The 23,596-nt window shown below is 36.2% G+C and overlaps 1 protein-coding gene across 1 annotated transcript in view; it reads left to right on the forward strand.

The window, feature by feature from the left end:
* LOC149780781 (protein APCDD1-like) overlaps window positions 1-21,032 on the forward strand; it is a 70,903-nt gene extending 49,871 nt beyond the window's left edge. The window contains exons 3-4 of the mRNA XM_089937858.1: window positions 2,399-3,005; window positions 18,168-21,032. Of these exons, the coding sequence (XP_089793984.1) occupies window positions 2,399-3,005; window positions 18,168-18,941 (1,381 nt within the window). The 3' untranslated portion in view covers window positions 18,942-21,032. The remainder of the gene's footprint in view (window positions 1-2,398; window positions 3,006-18,167) is intronic.
* Window positions 21,033-23,596: the final 2,564 nt, after the last annotated feature.

The raw sequence follows: 23,596 nt of genomic DNA on the forward strand, positions 1-23,596 counted from the left end.
AAACCATATTCATGGACATGACAAGGGCTTTGTAAAGTATGTTGCGCAGAGTGTTTGACAGATATTTGGTCATCAGCTCCAGACACCAGATCCGGCACAAAATATGAAAACCTGCTTCTTCAGAAAGAATAATAATCAGTGATACAAGGCGGTTCAGTTGGAAGACATTCAATTTCAGAAACGAGAATAAAGAAAAATAGGCGAAATACTAATCAGATTATATTAGGAGTGAAACGATACACATGGGCCGCGTATCGACACGGTTCACGATACACAGCCTGCGATATGATACATATCGATACACTTGATGGTCTTTCGTTGAAAGGTAGTTGGTGCCCCTTTATGTATGTTGATATACTGGTTGTATTTCCAGTCTGCAGATTACATACAGATATATAGTTATCATATATTTATATGCTATTCTCATCAAAGACAAGAAAACAAATATTTTCAAACAGACTGCTTACTGGTTGTCATTGAGTTTTATTCACCATTTTAAGCTATTTAATGGTGGCTCCATTTAACTGACTTTAGCCACCAGACCCTTTGTTTTATACTGCATGAATGCTTTGAAATAAACTTATTACCAGTTTCACGTCTCACTTAAACTTGGAAGACATTACGATGTTATCTTCAAAGCAGAAGCAATAAAGCAGTCTCCTCGTGCAAAGAAAATCTCATCTAGAACAAATCCAAGAATGGGACCTGGGGATGAATACCAACAAAATCTATCACACTGTACTTCCTGCATATGCAAAAGACTGATGTGGCCACAGTTACTTGTATTTATTAGTGAAGAAGTAAAACTATTGACAATACCCAATCCTATTTTATTTTATTTTTTAAATTTTCGCAAGGTGTAAACTTCAGCTGTTTTAAATCTGTCCACTTCCTGATTCTGTGGTAATTTTATTTATTTCATCCGCACCTTCATTCAGTGGTTAAATATCTCTGCATAGAAAGAGAAATTCCAGATTTGTTCCCCATGCTGCAAGGATTATATCTTAAGGGGAACTCCACCCTTTGTCACCGAAAGAAGGGGAGAGTAGAAAAAAAGGAAGGGGAGGAGGAAACGGTCATGGTTCAATATTTACCTAACACTTCAATACTCCAATTTTTTAGAGCACTAATGAAATCAAGATCTTTAAAAGATGTCACCTATACTTCTATAAATATCAATGTATTAATTATTTCTGAGCTTACCCTGTTTGATATCTGTGTATGAATATTTTTCTGTGCTTTCTCCTGATGGACCATATGCACAGCTAGCTTTGTCAGCTTGAATATTTTGGTAAACTGATCTTTCTGGCCTTATGTAGAATTTTCCGGAGCTCACAGATATTATCTTTTGGATACATATGTTCCAATTAGGATTTTTCACTAACAAACTCACTTCTTGAATCAGTATCTTACTGACTACTATGCCAGATTTCTTATCTGTTCCATAATGCTGTATTAGGGTTTTTAGTGCAGACAGAGGTATTCAAAATAAATATATTTACTAATTAATTTAATTTTTTCTTCATTTTTATTCATTTTATCTTCACGCTGATATGGATATATGGTTTTTGTAGCATATGATTCACAGGGCTAAACTTATAGATAAAAAAAATGAAAATTGCATTCCACTTTTAAATTGTCTGTACTTTAATTAGGCTCAGTATTCTGCCCTGAGGGTGGAAGATGATATTGCAGTCAGTGACCTAATGATACGCTTCTTTGTCCTATACCCATCACCTGACAGATTCTCAATCGCAATATAGAAGAAAAAATACCCACTAGGATAATTGTTCTTACGTTTCCATACATTTGTGATGTAACTTGCCCACTTGCGATCTCAGTGGAGTGCACCCGATGACATGACACTAATACTCATCTAGCCGTCAACTAAAAGGATGTCTATTGCAATTGCATTTTTGTGATCCACAATTCTAAGTTAACCGTGTTACTTAATACAAACATTAGATAAAATTAATCATTCCTAAGCGTTTCTGATGGATATGGACATAGCATTCTAAGACCTGAATTTATTGGTCGGAACTCGGCAAGGCCTCGTTTCTGTTTGTTAATTCTGACTCGCATATTATTATTTTTATTAATGTCATGGATGATGAATTCGAGTTATATTAAAGTATGTAGCTTATAATGACACCATGTTCATGGTGGTATTTAAAAAAATAGATGATAAAATATATCAACTGATATACTGGAATTTCAAATTTAAAAATTCCTGAAGAATCTGATGAAATGTTGATTATCCCGATGACATGCTTTCCTGATGTGTGCAATAGATCAGCAGTTTAAAATCTGCTGGCTTCCACAAGGGTTAACTATTTAAGAACTTTAAATAAAAAATATTAGTGTTTTATCATGTTACGGAATTATTTATATTTTGCAGGTGCGAGATTCGTCCGGGGCCAGAGTTTCTGCTGCGAAAATATTTTTTCAAGAGAACTTCATTCATCGCTCATCAGTATTACTACGCAGACGAGGACTGCACGAAGCCTGTGTACTCCATTGTAGCGAAGGGTTCTTATCATCTGCAGCAAGAATCATGGCGGGTACCGGGTGGACTGGAGGCCCGCCACAGAGTATCCGAAGTATACGTGATTCCTTATCATCAACATGTGGCAGATCAATTTTATAGATTGCTTAAAAGATTTTGTCCTGCAATGAAGCCAAAGCTGACCACTATCGAGCCCCATAAGAAGGTGAAAATTTTGCAATTTCCAAGATACAATAAATTTTTAAAGTCTCGAAGGAAACATCTCATGCAAGATTACGATTGTAGTGGTTTGTTTAATTTTACAATGAATGAGCTTCAGTTGGTACGTCTTGAGATTAATGACAACGAATGGAATGATCTTGAGAAGAATAACAGTATGGACTTCAAACGTGGCCAACATTCCCACAGAGAACTTTTCCTTGGCGATCTCCACACAAAAACCAAGAGTCGACAGTCGCATCGACCAACCAGTTACCAGATAAGTTTGCTGGATGCTAAGGTAAGCTATACTTTACGGAAAAAATGATAAAAAAACGATTCCATCTATTCTTGCTTACAATTCCTGTCAAACTGCAAACAACAAATATCCTGTTCTAATGTAGCATAATGCGCCATCATCTACTTTGTTTGTTCTACTGATTATTCCTAATAAACTGCACATACCCAGATCTGCAGGCGCATTATGCGACGGCAGATCAGTGTTTTTTCTTAGTCTGCATTTGGATTCATCTTATAAGCGAGTATATAATACGGTACATGGTATAATATGAATGCAACAACTAAGTTTGTCTCACACCTTACATCAAACATATCTTGCCATTAAAACATTTGGCAAATATTAGGCCGATAAACCAGAGCTTCACCCGTGATGATAGTGATTTTCGGGTGAGGGGCTGATATCGCCATTTCACTAAAAGCTGCAATTATCTGCATCCAAATTTTGCTGCACATATCAATGTATATTACCGGTATTTTTCGTGGCTGTGCAGCTACCGTCGGCTGAAGGGTTAATTTGGTGACATGTAGATTATATTTCCTGAGCAAATCATAGGTTTGGTGACTTGTAAATCCACATGGAATAGCACAACCATCTGTCATGTGGCCATTTTGAATTTCGCGCTTGATATGACTGTTACCAATTACCGGTATGTGTCTAAACTGTACGCGGGTTTGTTCCGGAATGATGTGGATGTAACAAAATTGCATATTTTAATGAACAGGTGACATCATACCCACAACATCGTCCATCAGTATAAACACAGATTTGTGGGGTTGATTTATCGGACTAGGCAAATAGTAACAGTGTCACGCATGACTTTATTATTTTGTGACTTTCTGTTTTTATCTTTCTTTTTTAATTACCGTGAGATATGTAGTGTTCAGACATTTAGCTGTGTTTAGATATAACTTATAAGAAAAGATAAGTAAAAGAACAATATTTAGAGGTTTCAATGTGCCCTGGAGGTAGTATTTTATTTTTTTCAATTCTAATATATCATAGATTCATGCATAAATATTGCCATCACACAGTTGAAGATGCGGAATACACAGTTATCCAGATGACTATTTCAGGATCTTACCGTGAAAATCACACACACACACACACACACACTAAATAATAACCCGGATGAGGGCCAAAAGTTATTTTCCAGAAAAATCTTAGTTATAATAAGATGGTCTGTTACTAAAATTAAAATAAAGAACACGGTAAACCCAATGACTTTAACTCATACCAAGATAAATATGTTTAGTTTTATTGATAATGATCATAATATTAAACTCACACTCATGGAGAAAATATTAGCTATGTATTGGTGGTTGACAGAATTTTAAAACACGCAATGATTTTGGTCAGGTAAACAATGAATTTGATTTTAGACAAGGTCAGCTATAACGTATAATTTTACATAACCCACAATATATGATGATAAAAATATAAAAACAGTGCAAATTAAATATACATAACAATTTTCTCATAACAGTCGTCAAAACGGCGGAGTCCCCCCCCCCCACGTTTCTGTTCGCGTTACAACGCAGAAAAGTGCTTTCATTCTTCATGTTCTATAATCATAGCGAAGTCAATGGTTATGACAATGTCACTTTAGTTTATTTGAAAGCAACGTTAAACATTATTCTGGCATACTGATATTATGATAAAAACAGAAGCAGCAGCAACAAGAACACCTCCGCCACCACCAATAATAATAATAATAATAATAATAATAATCAGTGGCGTCACTCGGGTTGGTGTCACCCAGTGCGGTAGCTCATGGTGTCACCCCCGTGGTCCTCCTTCCGTAACAGACCATACAGAATCCTTAGTAATGTCATTTTGGTGTCACCCCCTCTGATGGTGTCACCCGGTGCAGTCCGCACTCTCCGCATCCCCCTAGCGACGCCACTGCTGTGCCTGCTAGTCATGTATTTAACTATGATCGGTTATCCGCTTATGAAATCCGACTAGACCAAGCAGTGTGTGCTCTGTAAAATTTGCAATTTTTCATTTTGGTGTCACCCCTCTGAGATGGTGTCACCCGGTGCGGTCCGCACACCCCCCCCCCCGCACCCCCCTAGCGACGCCACTGATAATAATAATTCGTTATTTAACGATAAAGGCTCTATTATTTGAAATAAAATGTGTCTAGTGTCCCTGAGGCCAACAACTAATCTGTTCGTCCATCAGAAAAGGTCTGGTTTAGGAAACAGAAAGCTGCTTGAAGATCTTAACATTGAACTCAGATCTCCTTCATTAAACCTCTCACCCACCAAATATCAATAATTAAACCAATCAAAGAATTAATAGTGATATACAAAAAGGTATAACAAACTACAAACAACAATGGCAGTATAACAAATCATTTACAAAAATTGGTTCAAAGTTATTCTTCTTGACAACTTTCAAAAGATGTCACTGCTTTAATATGTGCTAATCAGGAGTTCCGTATCATTGTTCCATAATATGTTAGACCACAAGAGTTCCGTATCATTGTTCCAGAATAGTTTAGACCCCAAGAGTTCCGTATCATTGTTCCATAATATGTTAGACCCCAAGAGTTCCGTATCATTGTTCCAGAATATTTTAGACCCCAAGAGTTCCGTATCATTGTTCCATAATATGTTAGACCCCAAGAGTTCCGTATCATTGTTCCATAATATGTTAGACCCCAAGAGTTCCGTATCATTGTTCCAGAATATTTTAGACCCCAAGAGTTCCGTATCATTGTTCCATAATATGTTAGACCCCAACTGTTCCGTATCATTGTTCCAGAATATTTTAGACCCCAAGAGTTCCGTATCATTGTTCCATAATATTTTAGAACCCAAGAGTTTCGTATCATTGTTCCAGAATATTTTGGACTGCACATAAGCTGTTTAGTATTGGGCCCTGGACGTTTCAAGTGGCTTTTGTGAGATTGATCTTCAAATGTAGGACCCATAATTTTGGTGAAGAATACAAATTGTTTGGCTTGTAAGCATTCTTTTAAGTGCACTGGATTCAGCAAAGTGATAGCGTATGTGAGGGACGGATTAAGATAAAAAAAAATTTTAAAAATCTGACAACAAACAGTGCTAGATCTAGATTTTAGTTAGACTATGTTGTTTGAGTCTTATTGGGTTTTTATCAAAGACAATTATAAAACAGAGACGAACCAGACGAACGCCTATACACGTACATAAATGCCATTTAAATAACACCGATTTGTCAAGGACATGTCGATGATGAGTATTGCAACCGTATGCTGTAATATACATCCCTGGTATGATTGTGCGGCCATTTTCAGGTTGTACTGCATTGAAAACACGAGCAAATTCAGAAAATGTACTCGCAATTTATTTTGAATATATCTTATTATATTTCAGCGTATGAAATGATCCCGTTTAGATTTATTTATAAAAACTATCGATTTTTATTTTTTTAAAATCATTTTTAACATATCAAGCTGCAAACAGCGCAACGAATAGAGCCGGCTCATCCTTCGACCCCCATCCGCAAAAGCTAAATAAACTCCATTTGGTTAAAAGAACAAGGAACAATCAATGTTTACGCCAAAGAATGGTATATAGAATGGCGCGCCTTAGTTTACATCTGCCTTCTTCGATATCAGGCCATAAATGGCCGATAATTGGTCTAGACAGATTTACACGGTATTAATGATTACTTCTATTTCAAGAGACTATAGTGTGTTCTTATCCTAAGATGTATAGCTCATGTTAAGCTCTTATCACAAAATACAATTGTTGCCGTATGTTACAATGAAGCCTTTTGGTTGCCCGATGATAATTTCGACCTCGTCCGCGTAGCTTAAACAATAACAAAGTGAGACACTATATTGTGGTCCAGTCGGAATACGCTCAACCAAATTTGATCAGCAACATAGGAAACAGTACAGTTACCGCCACAATAGGAACATGCCCGGATATTTACATGAGACAAAATTATGCATCCCGTGTATTTTGGCACAGTAATTAAAAAAACATCTTACATTTTGTTCCGCAGAAATGTCTAAGCGGGGTGTATTCGGACTACCTCAGCTACTGCCACAATTTAATTATTTGTAAAATTGACAGAGAAGTTACGAATAAAAAAATAGTTCGATGTATTCTGAACTTTTCAGTCGGTCGTTGTTTCGTAAATGGACAAGGTGATCAGAGTGCAACTATTGGTATATATTCGAGGTACAATCTTCAGGATTGACTGTGAAGTTGCGAATGACCAATACATATACCAGTCGGACCATTGCTCTTCTATTTCCTTCAAGTCGAGAAATAACCTTGGTTGTAGTTTTAGGAATCCATATAAATTTGATAGGTTTTGTAGATTCACTTCTGACGGAGTGCATCACCTAAGTTGCAACAGGAATAGACGACAATGTCTCAGTTGTGACTTTGTCTCCTTTCGCTTCCATTGAAGTAATTCCGAAAAGAGTTCTGAACGGCGGCGAACAGTATCCGTTTCTATATCAATTCGACGGAAAAGGCCAGGGAAGTTCCAATTATATATAACGTGTACGACGAAATGACGTGTATATACGTCATACGCCATTACTGCGTTTACTGATTTAAATTATTTATTCTTGGCCGAAATTCAAAGAATGAACTTTTTACAAAACTTTCTTCTACTAAACTTGTGCACAAAATATCAAACGTATCGTAATGCTATTGGCGTGGTTCTATTTTGCCCTGCTTGCATTAGTGTGTGACTGATTACTCTCAAATTTCTTCTGCGATTGCCCCAAATTGCGCTGTATCAATCCATCGATCTATTTCCAAGGTAGGCTCGGTTAGGAAAGCCACGAAGATTTCTGAATGTGTTATGATTTTCGGCACCAATTTCAAACAATTATTTTCATGTTCAAACTCAAGCTCAACTTAAACTTCTGACGTCAGATTGACGAGTTCCTGAACCTTACCCAGTCACATGTCAAAAGCTGTTAGGACTTGATGACGAGTGACGACATAAGATTTTTTTTCAGAATGGGTAAGGCACAAGACAATTCACACTTCCAGCCGATCAGGTAACGGGTCTTGTTCCTTTGGGTTTGATCGACCTTTTACATGAATAGTCCAGTTAAATTATTAGCACCAAAAGGGTTGAAACAATACCGCATTAACAGAATCCACTTTAACCATATATCTCTGATAACTATAATGGAGAGGTTAAAGACTATTTTATGACCGCTAGAAGCGAAGAATTATGTGTTGTTGCTCGTTACTTGGCTCTAAAGGGCAGATAATAATACAAGTGTTCTATCACATATTATCAGAGTAACTGTCACAAAAATAGAAAGCTTAATATGATGAAAATCGGCACGCCCTTTCTTCTTTCCTCACTAGTGCTTGATAACCGTTGTTCGGTTGCTATGGATTTTGTTCTGCAGCTACTCCTAGAATCTGTATCATTATGGACTGGGTTTTTTTTTTTTTTGTCTTCTTCTCTTGCTATTAAAGGTGAATTGTGATTCGAAATTAAACTGTCCAAATACATTTCTTGGGCGATACGATTCTTTATGCTTATGCTTTGAACTAGCTTAACAATGAAAAAATTACGTTAAATTTGATTGCCTGATAATTTTACAAAGGAAGCTAACACTGACAAGAGTACATAACCCAATTTAAATATTTATTGCAAAAATAGCCTGTCTGTAGATTAATTAATATATGTTTGTTTTATTTCCTAAAATTTAGAGTTTTTCTTGTCTTTCTTATGAGTTTGTTGGCAGCATTTGCTTTTACTGGACATCTTATTTATCAAGTTATTAAGATTATAAGTCAGAGATTAAAGTTTGTGTTCTCCTAAAAATAGGATGTTTTTTGTTTTGTTTTACCTCTAACGAAGCTTTGAGGATGTTTTATGATCGTAATTGAAGATTTCTCCACTCTTTTTAAAAAAAAATAATATTCCAATGTGTACAAATCTAAAACTAAAATGATATTTGTCATTATTCTGCTAGCGTTGCCTCTAAAATATTTATTTTTTTAAGAAAGATAATGTAAATCTTGATCTAAGAAAAAAAATGAAACAATTATTGAAACTGGGTCCTGATCATTCAAAAGATTTTAGATATTAGAGGCTCGCTCTTCTTTGGCTCCGTGTGATACAAGAATGGGAATGACAGGATAAAAACTGACACTATCAAACTAAAGGAGACATCACCAGGCATGAATAACATTAATGCTGGAACGATTAATCATTTGGTCCACAATCGGACACTTTCTATGAAGTGAGCAAATAATCGATTTTGTTATTTCTGTGATAGATTTTCGTTGAATTCCTTCTGCACTATTTCGTTGTTCATGCTATTTGAACTATTTGAAAAAATAAAGGCAACAGATTTGGAAGGCTATTATGTGAAGAAAAGAATTAACTGATTTTTATCGATTACCGATGGAGTATCAGAAACTGACAATCGATTATGAAAATTTATCCGATTCCGGATACTAAATGGCATCATTCAACGGCATGTACCTTTCAATATGGCAGAACACTGACATCTCACGATTAGGGAGAATACATATCATATCAGGAAAACACTAAACAGAGGACCTTTAACGAGTGCTCATTTCAAAATTCAATGAATCGACTAATTTATATAATTTGCAAGTATCGCGACAATACTGGTTGTTATGAAATTAGTACTTAACTATATTTTGATGCCCTCTAACTTTATGCCTTTCCTTTACATGACGTCATCAGACTCATCATTTACTTGTGACATATGTAAAAGTGTGATATTGGTTTATGAACCTCTGTGTGTGTGTGTGTGTGTGTGTGTGTGTGTGTGTGTGTGTGTGTGTGTGTGTGTGTGTGTGTGTGTGTCTGCATTTGATAGTGATGTCTAGCACTTGGGCATCATGCCGCAGACATGTAGGATGTCTCATCCAGTCACATTATCCAACCACCAGGGCAACAAGTTCTAACACTAACCTCTTATTGCTGAGCTCCAAGCGAGGCAGCTGTTAGTACAATTTTTATAATTCTTTGGTATGACTCGGTCGGGGTTCGAACCCGCGACCTTCCGCATCCGAGGTGGACGCTCTAACCACGTAGACCACCGAAGCGGTCTGTTTATAAACCTAACTAACACAATTATGTAAATTACGGAATAAATGGAAAAATATGTAAGGTTACATATAAAAACAAACTCTGCATCCATCAGCAAACAGCAGAAAAATAATGAAGGACTGAAACATAAAACCATTAAAACATTTCACTATATGGGAAAACTAAACATGACTAGATACGAAATGTTTTCTTTAAACAACCGAAAAGAGTTCCAGTTACTCACCACTTTCAATTGTCACGAAACTTGGTGAAGATGCGTGTGCTTTTGCGTGTCTATGTATACGTCATATATTTGAGAACTTCCTTCTTTGTTCCACTTAATTTTGTCACTTTAATCAGAATTCGTGATTAGATTTATGCATGCCAAAATTTGATGGTTGTCAAATTTAGTGTAAAAGTATCACCTGCTACTTTGTGAAACATTAACGACTCTTTTTCTCTTTCATACCTATTCCAAGTCTTACACCTGAGAGAAGTAACTATCGGTATCTCACCTGGATTAATAATGCCTGAGTTGTATCGTAAAAATGCACCCACCCGTTGAATTACCTTTTATATCATTTCCCCATAATTACATAAGACACGAACATGACGGGATTGTAGATCTAATGCTTTAACAGTGATAATCTTAACAGACCATTACTTTCTTTTGTTCCTAAAGTAGGTGTGAATAATAATGTTGACCTGTTTTTCTAGATGTCAGCTAGCACAAAAATATCGAGTTCTCTTTGCACTCGTAAAGTACCGTCATTTATTTGATGGGGTCGAAAGGGGACCATTTCTACCTGATTTGCAACGTTTATTTATGAACATTACACTCAGATGTCTGAAACAAATACAGAACATCACTAGAATGAGTTTTTCATGAAGTTCGTATTTTTTTTAAATTATTATTTTCAAAGCTTAAGCTGTCTAACCCGAATAACAGTTTGAAATCTATTTCACACAGAATGTTTTGTTTGACAATGATATACGCGACAACCTGCGCAAGTTACCATTATACAAATTATAGTCATTCTCATTCAAGAAGTGACTATATTTTACGTTTGTGGATGCAAACAAATAATACATGATATAAAATTTTCTTGCACGTTAATATATCAATCAATGTAAGTATACACTATATCAGACTGATATTTTCTCTTATACATAAAAATGGCCATGACAGCATTCCTTATTAGACCTTTTTTTGGTCGGGATTAAAACTTTACCTTTCCATAACCTGTAGAGACATTTCATTTATTCCCGAACGTATGCAAAATATAAACAGAGCTAGAAACTTTATGTTTAGCATAAATAAGCATAAACAAAAATATAATGAGACCTCCTTCTGGTTACGAATGGAATTTCTCGTTGCCATAACCTGTAGCCTTGAGATGTTTCCCTTGATTCATGAAATTTTGCTTGATACATTTTTGCACGGAAAATCTTTATAAAATGTTAAATAAGGCAACCTATATGTTTACTAAAACCGTAGCATATTTCAAATATGTTTAAAGCATACATTGAACACTATATCGTTACTGAACTTGTATAATTGTGTAAAAGATAGCAAGTTCTATGAGAAGGAAGGTCTGGGAGATCCTTCTGTTTTATAATCAAAAGTACATGCAGCACACGTTCTTCACTCTTTAGACATCATAGGTGAGAAAGCAACAGACAAAACTTTATTTCTGTTTAAAACAGTACTGCCTTTTCAAATTTAAATTGACTGTTCAATATTCATTTAAATCAATTTAAAGACCTCAAGCGTTAGTATTGTGATAGTTTTCCATCCGGGTATTTTGATATGGTCATTAATTCGATTCTCAGGTGAAAACTGACTATTACCATGACGCAGCCATTAAATTTTAAAGTTTCATATATTAAAGTACTGTGGTACAGGTAGATAACCGAACACAATCTTCATAATTGTAGTGTTGAGATGCGACTTGTTAAAATCAAAACCTATTTCTTTCACTGAATACTGCAGATGCTGAAAAAAGACGGAGCTATTCACAACCTTCTAAATGGCGCTGGCTTTAACAGCAAACAACAATGAAGCATGATCATGTCACAACCAACTGTCTTCGACATGAATTTTGCCATTTGTTTGGAAATAAAATATTCAAAATGACTCCGAATAATATATTGAATGTGACAACATTTTTGACAAGGATTATATACGATAAAAAAGTAATGATGGCAGATAGAGCGAGGTCTTGAGATTAAGGATCAAGACGTTGACCATATACTTCGTTTCAGTTTTGGATGAGAGAGTCCTTCCAGTCCTTACAGCTTTGATAAGGTCCACGAAGTCGCGTTTTTCGTTTTAAATACTAGCTAAAATAATACCATGTAATTGAGGGATTTTAATATAAGATTTTAATAATAAAGAAAGAACCAGAGAAAGTATCATTGGATCCAAAGGCCAATGCCCCTTGTATGTGATATGGAGGATAAGGTTCCACTTACTGGAGAAATAAGAAGTGTGTTATAGAATTTGAATATTTTATATCTCATTCATTCCGGTTGATATTTTATCTCCGTATTCTTACTAATGTTAAAATGTATTATTGGGATCATCAGATTTAAGGGTATTGATAATCGGCCATCGCAATATATTCATATAATGGTTTCGATGAAATTAATATCTCTTATACGTAACAAAAATAATTATTGGAAACTGATAGTTGCCATGTGTTAGAATAATACGAAAAATAATCACATATGAGGTTTTGTAATACTTTATGCTGCATGATTGTGTGTGTGTGTGTGTGTGTGTGTGTGTGTGGTGGGGTGGGGTGGGGACAAAAGTCATGGGCACAACACATTATACTTTATAATACTTTGTATATGCAGAAGCTGTTGCGTTTAAAATAATTACAGACTCGTTTCTACATCGGAATAAGTAGATTTACTTTCAATATAAGTACAAATTATGTCCCAGCATAGGTGTTATATTCATGTTGTGTTTATATTTTAAGTTATGTTTTATATTCATAATGTGTTTATATTTTAAATTACGTGTTATAATCAGGTCAGATTGTAATAAAGACGTTTGACATGATGATCGTCATTGGAATTGTTCGTATACTGTATTTGTAAGCTTCCGGAAGCCTATATTTTATTATATCACTGTGCAATCCCGCCCGTCGACCCACCCCTACCCCGAGACTGCATACTATATGCATATATGACAATTTGCTACAACACTTTTTATTTTAATTTTGCATCATGATCACTACTCTTGATCGATTGGTGTGTAGAAGGAAACATTGAACATTTATGGTTCTCTTGTCGCAGATCGAATCGTGGGCGGTTGCTTTCAATAACGCAAAATCGAACAAAAGCAAGCGACTTCTAGACAAAGACCAATCTGTATCGAATTGAAGATGATATTAATCGTAATTGGATGATATGTCTATGACGTAAAACGGTGAGAGCACTTTGAAGTGAACCTTTTCGTAATTCGGAATTCTTAGCCGGCAATTGCTGTAAGAAATAAAACGTGAGAAATTGCCGGCTACCGGCTTCTGTTGAAACCCCTGATGACATACTAGTAATAAGGCACCAAAAATAATATCTGTGTTACGTGCTTTTCACAGAAGGAGATAACCTCAGAATGAAATAAACTAAGACCATATATACTTTTGGCGTGATGAATATTCTTGAACCTTTTCCACTCATGCATAGATCAAACCTTTGTATTCAAATTATGTCAGCTGACAGGCATTTGGACGAAATACTTTCTGAAATTAACCATACACGCACATACACAGGTCTCGTGCATGTAGTATTGATTTTGTAAATTTAAAATGCACACTTAATAGTGTCAAAAGCAACAAACAAACCAAAAGTATTTCCTTGCTGTATTTGAATATGTGCGAATTATCAATTAACCACTTAATATAAGCATCACACTAATAAATAGATAATTGTCTGATAATTAATGACAAAATACACATAGCGGAAAAGAAGATTCAATTAGAGAAGACGACAGGTCAGGAGTATTGTTAATACGTTTGGAAAATAGAAAACAATCAAAGCAAACGTTATGTCGAAAGTGTGTTATAAGCCCAGCCTTACACTTTGCGATGCCCAAGGCCCCGCGCTGGCAGCGGGGCCCAGATGTTTGAGTTACTGTAATCTGCCTAATTAGTTTGTCAATCGGAGTGTGTGGGCACGAGGGCCCAAGGCAACCGCCTTGCTGACCTTCGCTAAGGCCGGTCCTGGTGCCTTATATAACGTCCAGTATATTTTGAACGAAAATGCAATTAGAATAGTAAATATAGTACGAATTTTACGCGGAAACGAAATAAAATAAAGAAACATATTAATTACTTGTTATCTACTGACTGGAAAATACTTGCCTCTCCGTGGGTTGTATTCTTTCAATAGAACCTTTCGTTTGTTAAATGAAACGATTACTTATTTCGGACCACACACGTCATTGTTGATTGCGCAAAACATATATCTAAATCTTGATCTTGATAGACTGTAATGTTATCAGGTATGACTGTGTCCTTGTAACAACTTATTCTACAACCATTTGTCATAAACAACGGAACTTGTAACACACCCAGTCGAACTCTTTGTGGAAACGTAAGGTTGATTATTTAACATTGTGGAGTTGTGGTCGTAATGATGTCAAAATATTTTGTACGAATATTGTCTTTCGCTGCATGTTTTTTTTTTTTTTTTTTTACTCACTGCCATATCAATTGCTTTGTGCAATCCGCAGCGCATTCGAAATCAGTTGGTGTGCAAATTTGTTTTGTGGGTTTGCATGGAGGCTTAAGATTTGGTATCCTATATCAAGTTTGTGATATTCAACTGAGTTCAACAAATTGCAGGGGAAACTTAAACTTTCTGAGTGCCACCATGTTAGAATAGGTAGATAAGAAATACAGAATGTTAGTTCGACAGTTTTTGTGTGTGTGTACATCTGTTATGTGATACATTGTTCAACTTTAACGTTTCATCTTAAAATATGTCTGTCCTTTATTTTTTGCAACAATTATGGTTATCTGTATTAAGTTAAGTCCCGATGCACTTTAGCTGTCTCGCAACAATGTCAAAATTGTATTAATTTTCTAATTATACTTGACCTTGTTCGATGCCATCTTTTGTTTCGTCTGATTGCAAATATACTTTACCCTGATCAATGCTGTCCTTAGAGGTATCGGACTGCAGTTGTTTTTTTGTTTTTTTTTCCACGCCAAGTTTTTAAGAAAATGTTAATCACAAGACGGAGATAAATATATCAAGATATGATTATGGGATACACTTAGTTTTTGCATTTTAGGAGGGGCATGCATGCGTTAGTTTTCATACTGATTGCTCTATGGGTCGGTGTTTCTTACCTGGGTTTTAGGGTTTCTTCCTCCAACAGTTATACTGGCCGCCATGTATAGTTTGATTGAGTGTAAAAAAAATGGCGTTAAACCCACAACTACGGCAACAACAACAACATGAATGATTTTCAGTGAACTAAGTGCAGACTAAATGAAAAAGAAAGCCTCAGTGTGTCTAAAACTTGTGATATTGTCCCGATTGTATTTTGGGTACGTCACGTAGAATTGGTCAGAGAAAAATTAAAATTGAGTCATACTTGGAAAAAAGCTAAATACTGATGATGTGTTCGTTTCTTTACATAAATACATGGAAACACTGCTATAACTTACTTGTTTATAACGATTTCCGTGATTTGAAGAATATATGTCAAGGAGTAACTGTACATAAAAAGAATACGTCGTTACAGAGAATACATCAATATAATGAACAACTATGTGCCCAAAATCGTTCGTTATAAGAAAGTACTGCTGTTATATTATGTTACAACCCTGTGTCGTTAGGTATGTGTACAACTATAGACATACCGTTTGTCACTAATCACAAAAATATTAACTTGATGTGATGGTAAATGATAACACCTATACAAAGGAGACAGACATATGCACTCAATGAACTTTTGCAATTTGATATTTTATCATACTGCAGTGTATATAATCTTTCTTCAGAGATGTAATATTCATTGCAATATATAACTTTGAAAATGTTGGATTTTTTAAGTTGCTTGGTATAGCAATGGAGCCAATATGAATATGAAAAATATATTATCCTTGTGTCCACTTTTTTAGCACCTGTTTGTCAGGTTCGGTAATAATAATAATAATAATAATAATAACAATGATAATATAGCAAATTTCTTTATGGCAACTGTTGAAATTTGTAAATTTGAAAATAAAACCATTTTTGTATCCAAAGGAATATTACCGAAAAAACAGGAACATTTATTCGTTTCACACATAAATTGACTGTTTAACTGTGTTTTTTAAAATAAAAAAAGAAATAAAGTCCTAATAAAGATTCTCTTCTCAAGCCAGTTAACCATATCGCAGTAATTCCAAAGGAGGAAAACTATATGATAACAAAGAAATTAGAACCCTTATGGGCACTCAGAATGCACAGCAATCTGACTACAGAAAATGAATTCGGATTGAAAACCGACGTAAGGCAAGGACAGCAAACACGGTACTGTTTCGTTAACATTAATTCGCAATGGAGTTTACGTTCATTGCTTTCAAGGGTGCAGAAATGTCTAGTGCTTCTCACATAATTGGTCAGGATGTGTGGATGTAGACGCAAGAATTGGCGCGCTATCATTTCACCAAAAGTCCATTAACACATGACGGTTATCCTTTAATTCACCACGACACTGAAGGTGCCAGTCTATTACCATGACTGCGGAATGGTAAAATATGACCGGTCCCCATGTGTGATTCACCGACCATTAATTAAATTATTACCCGAACCTCATTGTAAATCAATTTAGAATGAGATGGAGAGGTGTAAACGCGACATATCTCTAGACAATGACGATCTAAAACGAGTCTTGATCACTCAGGTACAGTCACATATGAATCCTTCACACAAGCTATTTCAAATTAAGGTAACATGAGGAGGTAATGAGTATTATGTTTTTGATAGAAAATTTTGCATACAAATTATTAATGACAGCAGAGTATATTTGGCGAGTTTAGATATACCACTATCACCAATGAGGTTACAATTCGGTCATGACTCTACGCTTTAGTCCACTGATTTCAGTTCCAGTGTTGTTGCTATCTTTGTACTTGTACATCACAAAGACATTTTTTTTCTCTCACAACAATATATTCTGCAGATTTTATGCTACATATCAATCTTGATTTCTTTATTGCTTGTGAAGAGTGAAATGTCTGTTCATGATTACCGAGCCAGTAAACAGCTTCTTTGAAGAAAAGAAAAATCGCGAAATTTACGTACTGAGAACTTTCAGTTCAAGTAGAATGTATTGTCGAGGTACTTGACCACCCACTGGCGATGTGGTATTCTTCAGAATACTTAAATTATAGTTTTCAACTGTGCATTTGGGCTCATACATCTAGACCTCACCTTTAGTAATCATATTAAGTAATTCTTCTTATTCGGAACTTAACATGTTAAATAAAGAAAACCTTGAATTTTCGTTCTGATCGAATTATATTGCAAAATGCCCGTTAGACGTCACTCATTGCAAAGGGAGGCTATTTCAATTCTCCCTAACCACCACATAGACTAGATGTTAACGCACTGTAGTAACTTAGTTTGCATTAAATGTCTTTTAGTCATGGAGTACAATTTTTTAGAATAAAAAATAGACCAAGTAAAATCATCTTTAAGGATTGCCTTAGTACCATGATCTATACAGAGGCGTAGCTATGATATTTTGAGCCCGGGGACGAACTATAAAATTGGCGCCCCAGCCCCCTCCCCGTTTAATCACATTTTTGAATATTACCCTTGTTTACTTATTATAATGTAACGTTGTAAGCCTCATTTTGGCGCCCCTGTACCTTGGCGCCCGGGGACATATGTACCCCCCTGCCCCCCCCCCCCCCGCTACGCCTCTGGATCTATATTACATACAGTGACTAACATTGAATGTTGTTTACTACAGAATGTGCCACACCAGAATCGCTGTTACTTAAAAAACGATCCAAAGACAATTTCTTGCGTTTCTGAAATAAACGCAAAGAACGTTTTTGAAAAAAGGGACAATAGTTTTAAAACTAACATCATTTCTATTTTCAGACGGAAGGTTGCCAGGTGTGCGGAACTATTGCAAATTCCAATGACTTCCTACCTCCAGTACTTCACCAACACGTTGAGCAATTTGGTATTATGCCTGGCCAATGGGTCAGCGAAAGGTGCGAGACGAGACAAAATGGCCAGTTTCTCACACGGATGTTGACTTTCTTACGTGACGGAAAATCTTGGCAATGTCAATACGACTTTTATAATGACCCATTATGCAGAGACAGTAGTTTTACAGTATATGGGAAAGGCCATTATCTAAAAGAGAGAAAATCTCCGCACATTCCATCTGCCACGGAATTCACCTTTAGAACAACGAATTTGAAGATAGAACCCAAGGACTTTTGGATTCTAGAGTACCTCAATAGCTATGAAGGAAAGCAATGTGGAAAGCCTAAGTCGTGGAAATTAGGCGTTGAACAAGATGTAACGTTCACAGGTGGGTGTATTACACTCGGCATTCAGTTGCCAAACATTGAGTATGAATTGATCAAGGAAGAATTTCTAAATGGAAAAGAGATTCTCCTTGTAGGTGAAAAGCCAAGCGATGGAGAATTAATGCAGGATCGCAAAAATAGACCCACTTCTTTCCAATCACCTTTAGTAAAATGTGGAAAGGTATCTCAAATGAACTCACCTTCACTCGGAACTTCGAAGTTGGAGCAGGAATATCATGAAATAAGCCGTACGGAAAACAGCATCAGTAGTGGACTGCAAATATATTGGGATGCGTTTCTTTTATTTGCATGTTTGTTGTCAAGGTTCATGTAAAAGGAAATTACCTTTTTTACATCGGTAAATTCGATCAGCAGTTAACGAACGCTACTGTGGAATTTCTTCTTGATATATGATCAGTTTGTTCGTGAGTACACCACATTTAAACCCAGTTCTCAATAATGTTTCGAAAGGTTTTATCTATTTATACATATTATGTCATAAGAACTTTTTTTGAAGCAAGAAAGTTCAAATGTACTGACGTCAGATTTATACTTCAGCTGCAGTGTTAAAATGGAAGCCTTTTATTTCCTCAGAGTCAAAAGACGTATATAATGTTCTCCTGTGTTTATAAAGGTTTCATCACAAAAATTAAGAAAAGGACCGTTTGGATTACAGCATTGATACATCCAGCATGTATATCAAACAAGTTTCGAATAATGTATATAGTATAACTTGTGTCTTAATAGATTTAGAATCAGATTTTGGTGACTGCATTTCCAGGGAGCATCGTGTTAGGATGGGCATATTAGTGTCAATGTCAGAAAATCAACTTCCTGCAAGGAAGATCAAATATAATCAATCCACAAAACGGCCAGGATGACAAGTATCGGAAAAGAGCCAACATTGGCCAGGATATAAAGCATTGGAAATGAACAAACATCAGCCAGGATATAAAGCATTGGAAAAGAGCCAACATCGGCCAGGTTATAAAGCACTGGAAAAGAGTAAACATCAGCCAGGATATCAAGCATTGCAAAAGAGCCAACATCGGCCAGGATACAATGCATTGCAAAAGAGCCAACATCGGCCAGGATATAAAGCGTTGGAAAAGAGCAAACATCATCCAGGTTATAAAGCATTGGAAAAGAGCAAATATCAGCCAGGATATAACGCATCGGAAAAGAGCAAATATCGGCCAGGATATAACGCACTGGAAAAGAGCAAATATCGGCCAGGATATAACGCATTGGAAAAGAGCAAACATAAAATCAACTGCAGTCAAATTAAATGGAATATGTGAGGAACACTTACGACCGTCAACATTATAAGACACGAAGTGCATGACTAGTGAAACCTTGACATTCGGAAGACACTTATTGTTCGCGCATTGCTGCAGAGACAGTGATAAGAGTCTCACTATAATATTGATACATGCCGTACTATTCCCATATAATGAACCAAGGAATCATTTTCACTTTCCTTTTCTGCAAAGAATACACTTATATGCTACAACATCATTATTTCATAAATGTGAAGCACACGAGTTCATGGGATATTTTTGATGTTATTACATACTCATTTAATCTTACATGCTTGATCTGGCGTTAGATGCTTCTGTTCGATCCGTATTTCTGTATCACACACCACGATTCGAACTACTTTTTTTCTTCTTTGACGTCCGCGCGTAGTTATTTTTGGACGAAGTGAATCGAACTTTAATAAATTCAATTTGTTTTGAATTGCATTCATACACTAAATCTCAAAAATATTTAGAAAGCATAAAAGAGGGGTATGCAATAAATACAAAACTGCGGAGGAAATAATTCGTTTGATATGGTTATGAGTTTGTCTCTGCCTGACGACCTCAACGTTTCACTGCGCCATATCAAACTCTTTCTTTCGCCGACTCAGAATAGAACACGTGTACGGTTTTGTGTATATGTCGTCACAACATCTGTGACACAGTACATTCTTAAAATTGCTCAGAAGTAAGTTTTGTACATGTTTCGTGAATCGTACGATTTCAACAAAATGCTTGTAAGTAACCATATGTTTGAATTGACAGTCTTTAAGCACATCGTTAGTATAAATATCGCACAATATCACGTCCTTTCCATGTAGTTCATGTTTCTTCAAGAAAGTGTCTTATCCATTGTATGATATCACGTTTCAAAAACGCTTTAGTAATGGCAAAACAATCTACCTCTCACCAGAGTTGATGGTATCTATTAATGATATTATTTTTTTTCCCATTAAAGCTTTATGTCAACTGTCTTGTTTTACTTCTCAGTATCTCATTTCGTCATAAGCAGATTTCATGAAGCTGGTTTTACGAACCGAGTATGAAAAGCAGTTGTTACACACCCCATGTCTTAATGTGAAACTTTCAGTAGCAATTTGTAAATAAATAGTGAAAAAATTGAAGATTGGATTATACTTTCCTGCGTTGAGAAAAGTCCATAGAAATAGTCAAATTATGAAAAGCCACAAGTGGATTCAGTATTTGCAAGGTCTCATAAAAGAGTGCACTTCCAAGTACAACTGGATGTACTAACGTACTGCTTAGACTATCCATATTTTGCACTTTCAGGTCTGAACGAGGCTGTTAAGACCCAGCCGCCATATTGTATGGAATTCATTAAACACTTGAAGTCTTGTTATTCTGCTTTCTTGACTACGTTCCTAACTTTGTGAGGAAGGAGGAAGGTACTACTGATGCAGAGGCACATAAAAATACTTACTGGACCTGGACCTGGCATGTTGTTTTATATAAAGACTACGAATTGGAGTTGGTGCCAATCGCCCATTCCAAAGGGAGAGCACTCTCGTCTGTCGTCCACCTTGGGATGCAGACAAGTTTCCAAAACAAGCATGGGAGGGCTGTATTTGCAAATTAGTGGATGGACTCTTAATGAATTATGAACGGGTAGCGTATTTGAAGTAGGAATTGGTGTATGGGTTCCAGGGTGACCAGACCCCTTCCGCTATTAAGTCACACACACACACACACACACACACACACACGTACAGTCACTTGTCACTTAAAATGTGACCATCGTTTTATTCTTGCGCACGTTTGTTGGGCATTATGAACATTTTGAGTAAATAGATGCATATGTGTTTTTGCTTTGGTACCTTTTTAAGTAAAGCCAGGGCTATTTTGAAATTGTAAGCCAACCAACTTCCAACACTGCAAGTGAAAGACGATTGCTATCAGAGTTTGACTTGCAACCTAAGCCCCATATGAAAATTGGGTTTATATGAAGTCGTGCCCCCCCCCCCCCGTCTCTCAGTATTTTCATGGGCTTGCTTGACCCTGAGTAATTTTTACTGTAATTTGTTTAACGGCAGAAGTTCAAAACCGGTCGCTCACTATCAAGAGATAGGCAGAATATATCCATATGAATAAAGATTGGTCAAGTAAGTGGAACTTATTTATTTAACCGTATCAAACAGAATATATATTGGTCAATTTTAGGATATACTGAAAAGTAGGATAATTAGCTTCTCTGTTTAGCCAATTAACCTTGACAGGTGGTCAGTTTAGTATTCAGTCTCACTTGTCAATTCCTGTTTCGAGCAGTTTCCCGTGTCTAAACAGCCAATGAGATAATGACAAGGAATAAGTTTTCTCGACGACACCCAAATTCACTTAACGATTCGTTGACCTTTTATAGCACGTCATCGCATGTTACTGTATGTACTCACTTATAAGACGAGTCAAAATGTAAACGGGGCCCCGACTGCCCAATCGTCTAAAGCGCTCACCGTTCCAGGTCACTGCCATCTCACCTCTGCGTGAGTTCGAGTCTCATGCTCGGCTAACGTGGGCACGTGAGAAAGCTTGCCAGTAGATTCTCGTGGGTCCGGGGTTTTCCAGGGTTCTTCCTCCACCTGGTTTACTGGCCGCCATATATAGCCTATAGTGTGCTGAAAAATGGCGTTAATCCCGACAACAACATCAAACTGTAAACTGCACATCCTTCGCATAATACTTCGGCAAATCTGTCTCTGTACAGTTTGTTAGAAGTAATCAGTGGAGCAAACAACATGGACCCGGATTTGCAGGTGCATTATGCAACGGCAGATCAAGATCTATGTTGTTCGCAGTTTGACCCGACTTATAGGCGTGCTATTGTAAGATAAAACAATATCAGGAGACTGAAATACTAAAGAGTCAAAACCATAGCAATTTCAAGGATTAAAACTGACACGAGATATTCCAAATCTTGCAAAATATCTGTATATAATGTGTAATCCTCCCAAAAGAAATAAAACTGGAGGAAAATAGAAACAACATATAAGATCAAGGTTACCGAATATACTTGCCGGAAGTTCAGGTCTATATCGTTTGTTCTACGTATCACTGCACAGACCCCGATTTTCCAGCGTATAATGCGACAGAAGATCGAGGTTGTTGTTTTTGCTTTCGACTCTACTAATAAATGAGTGTATACGGTAAGTAAGATATGAGCAGGTTATGTCGATGAATATAAAAGTGAATAAACATCAAATATGTTTACAATGCACGAAAAGATTGTATAACCTCACTGGAAGATGGTATATATCAAAAGCAAATTATGTTACATCGTTTTCTAACTTCTAATTTACCAATCAGCTGGTAGTCTAGTTACTTATGTTACAATATACATGTATTATATTGTCATAAAAGGATATATCAGCTGTTATTGCATCCTATTTTAGTCCCTAAGAGAAATTTAAATATTCTTTTCACTGATGTTTGCTTTCGAGTTGATAAGCAGTGGAATGTGGGTTCATTAGAAAGCAGCATTAAAACGTAGGCAAAAAATACCTATTGAGATCAGCCTCTTCACTTTTGTGTAGGATAAAAAAGCAAGCATGTGTACTACGGACAATTCCTAATGTAACACTTACACTAAAAAGGACAACCATTTCATTGAAATGCAGCCGTTTTTAAAAAATTAAATATAACCTAAGGTAATTCTTTAATTTCTTTTTTCCCTGAG

The sequence above is a fragment of the Sinohyriopsis cumingii genome, chromosome 16 (assembly GCF_028554795.1).
Source record: "Sinohyriopsis cumingii isolate HCF-2022 chromosome 16, ASM2855479v2, whole genome shotgun sequence".
Lineage (NCBI taxonomy): Eukaryota > Metazoa > Mollusca > Bivalvia > Unionida > Unionidae > Sinohyriopsis > Sinohyriopsis cumingii.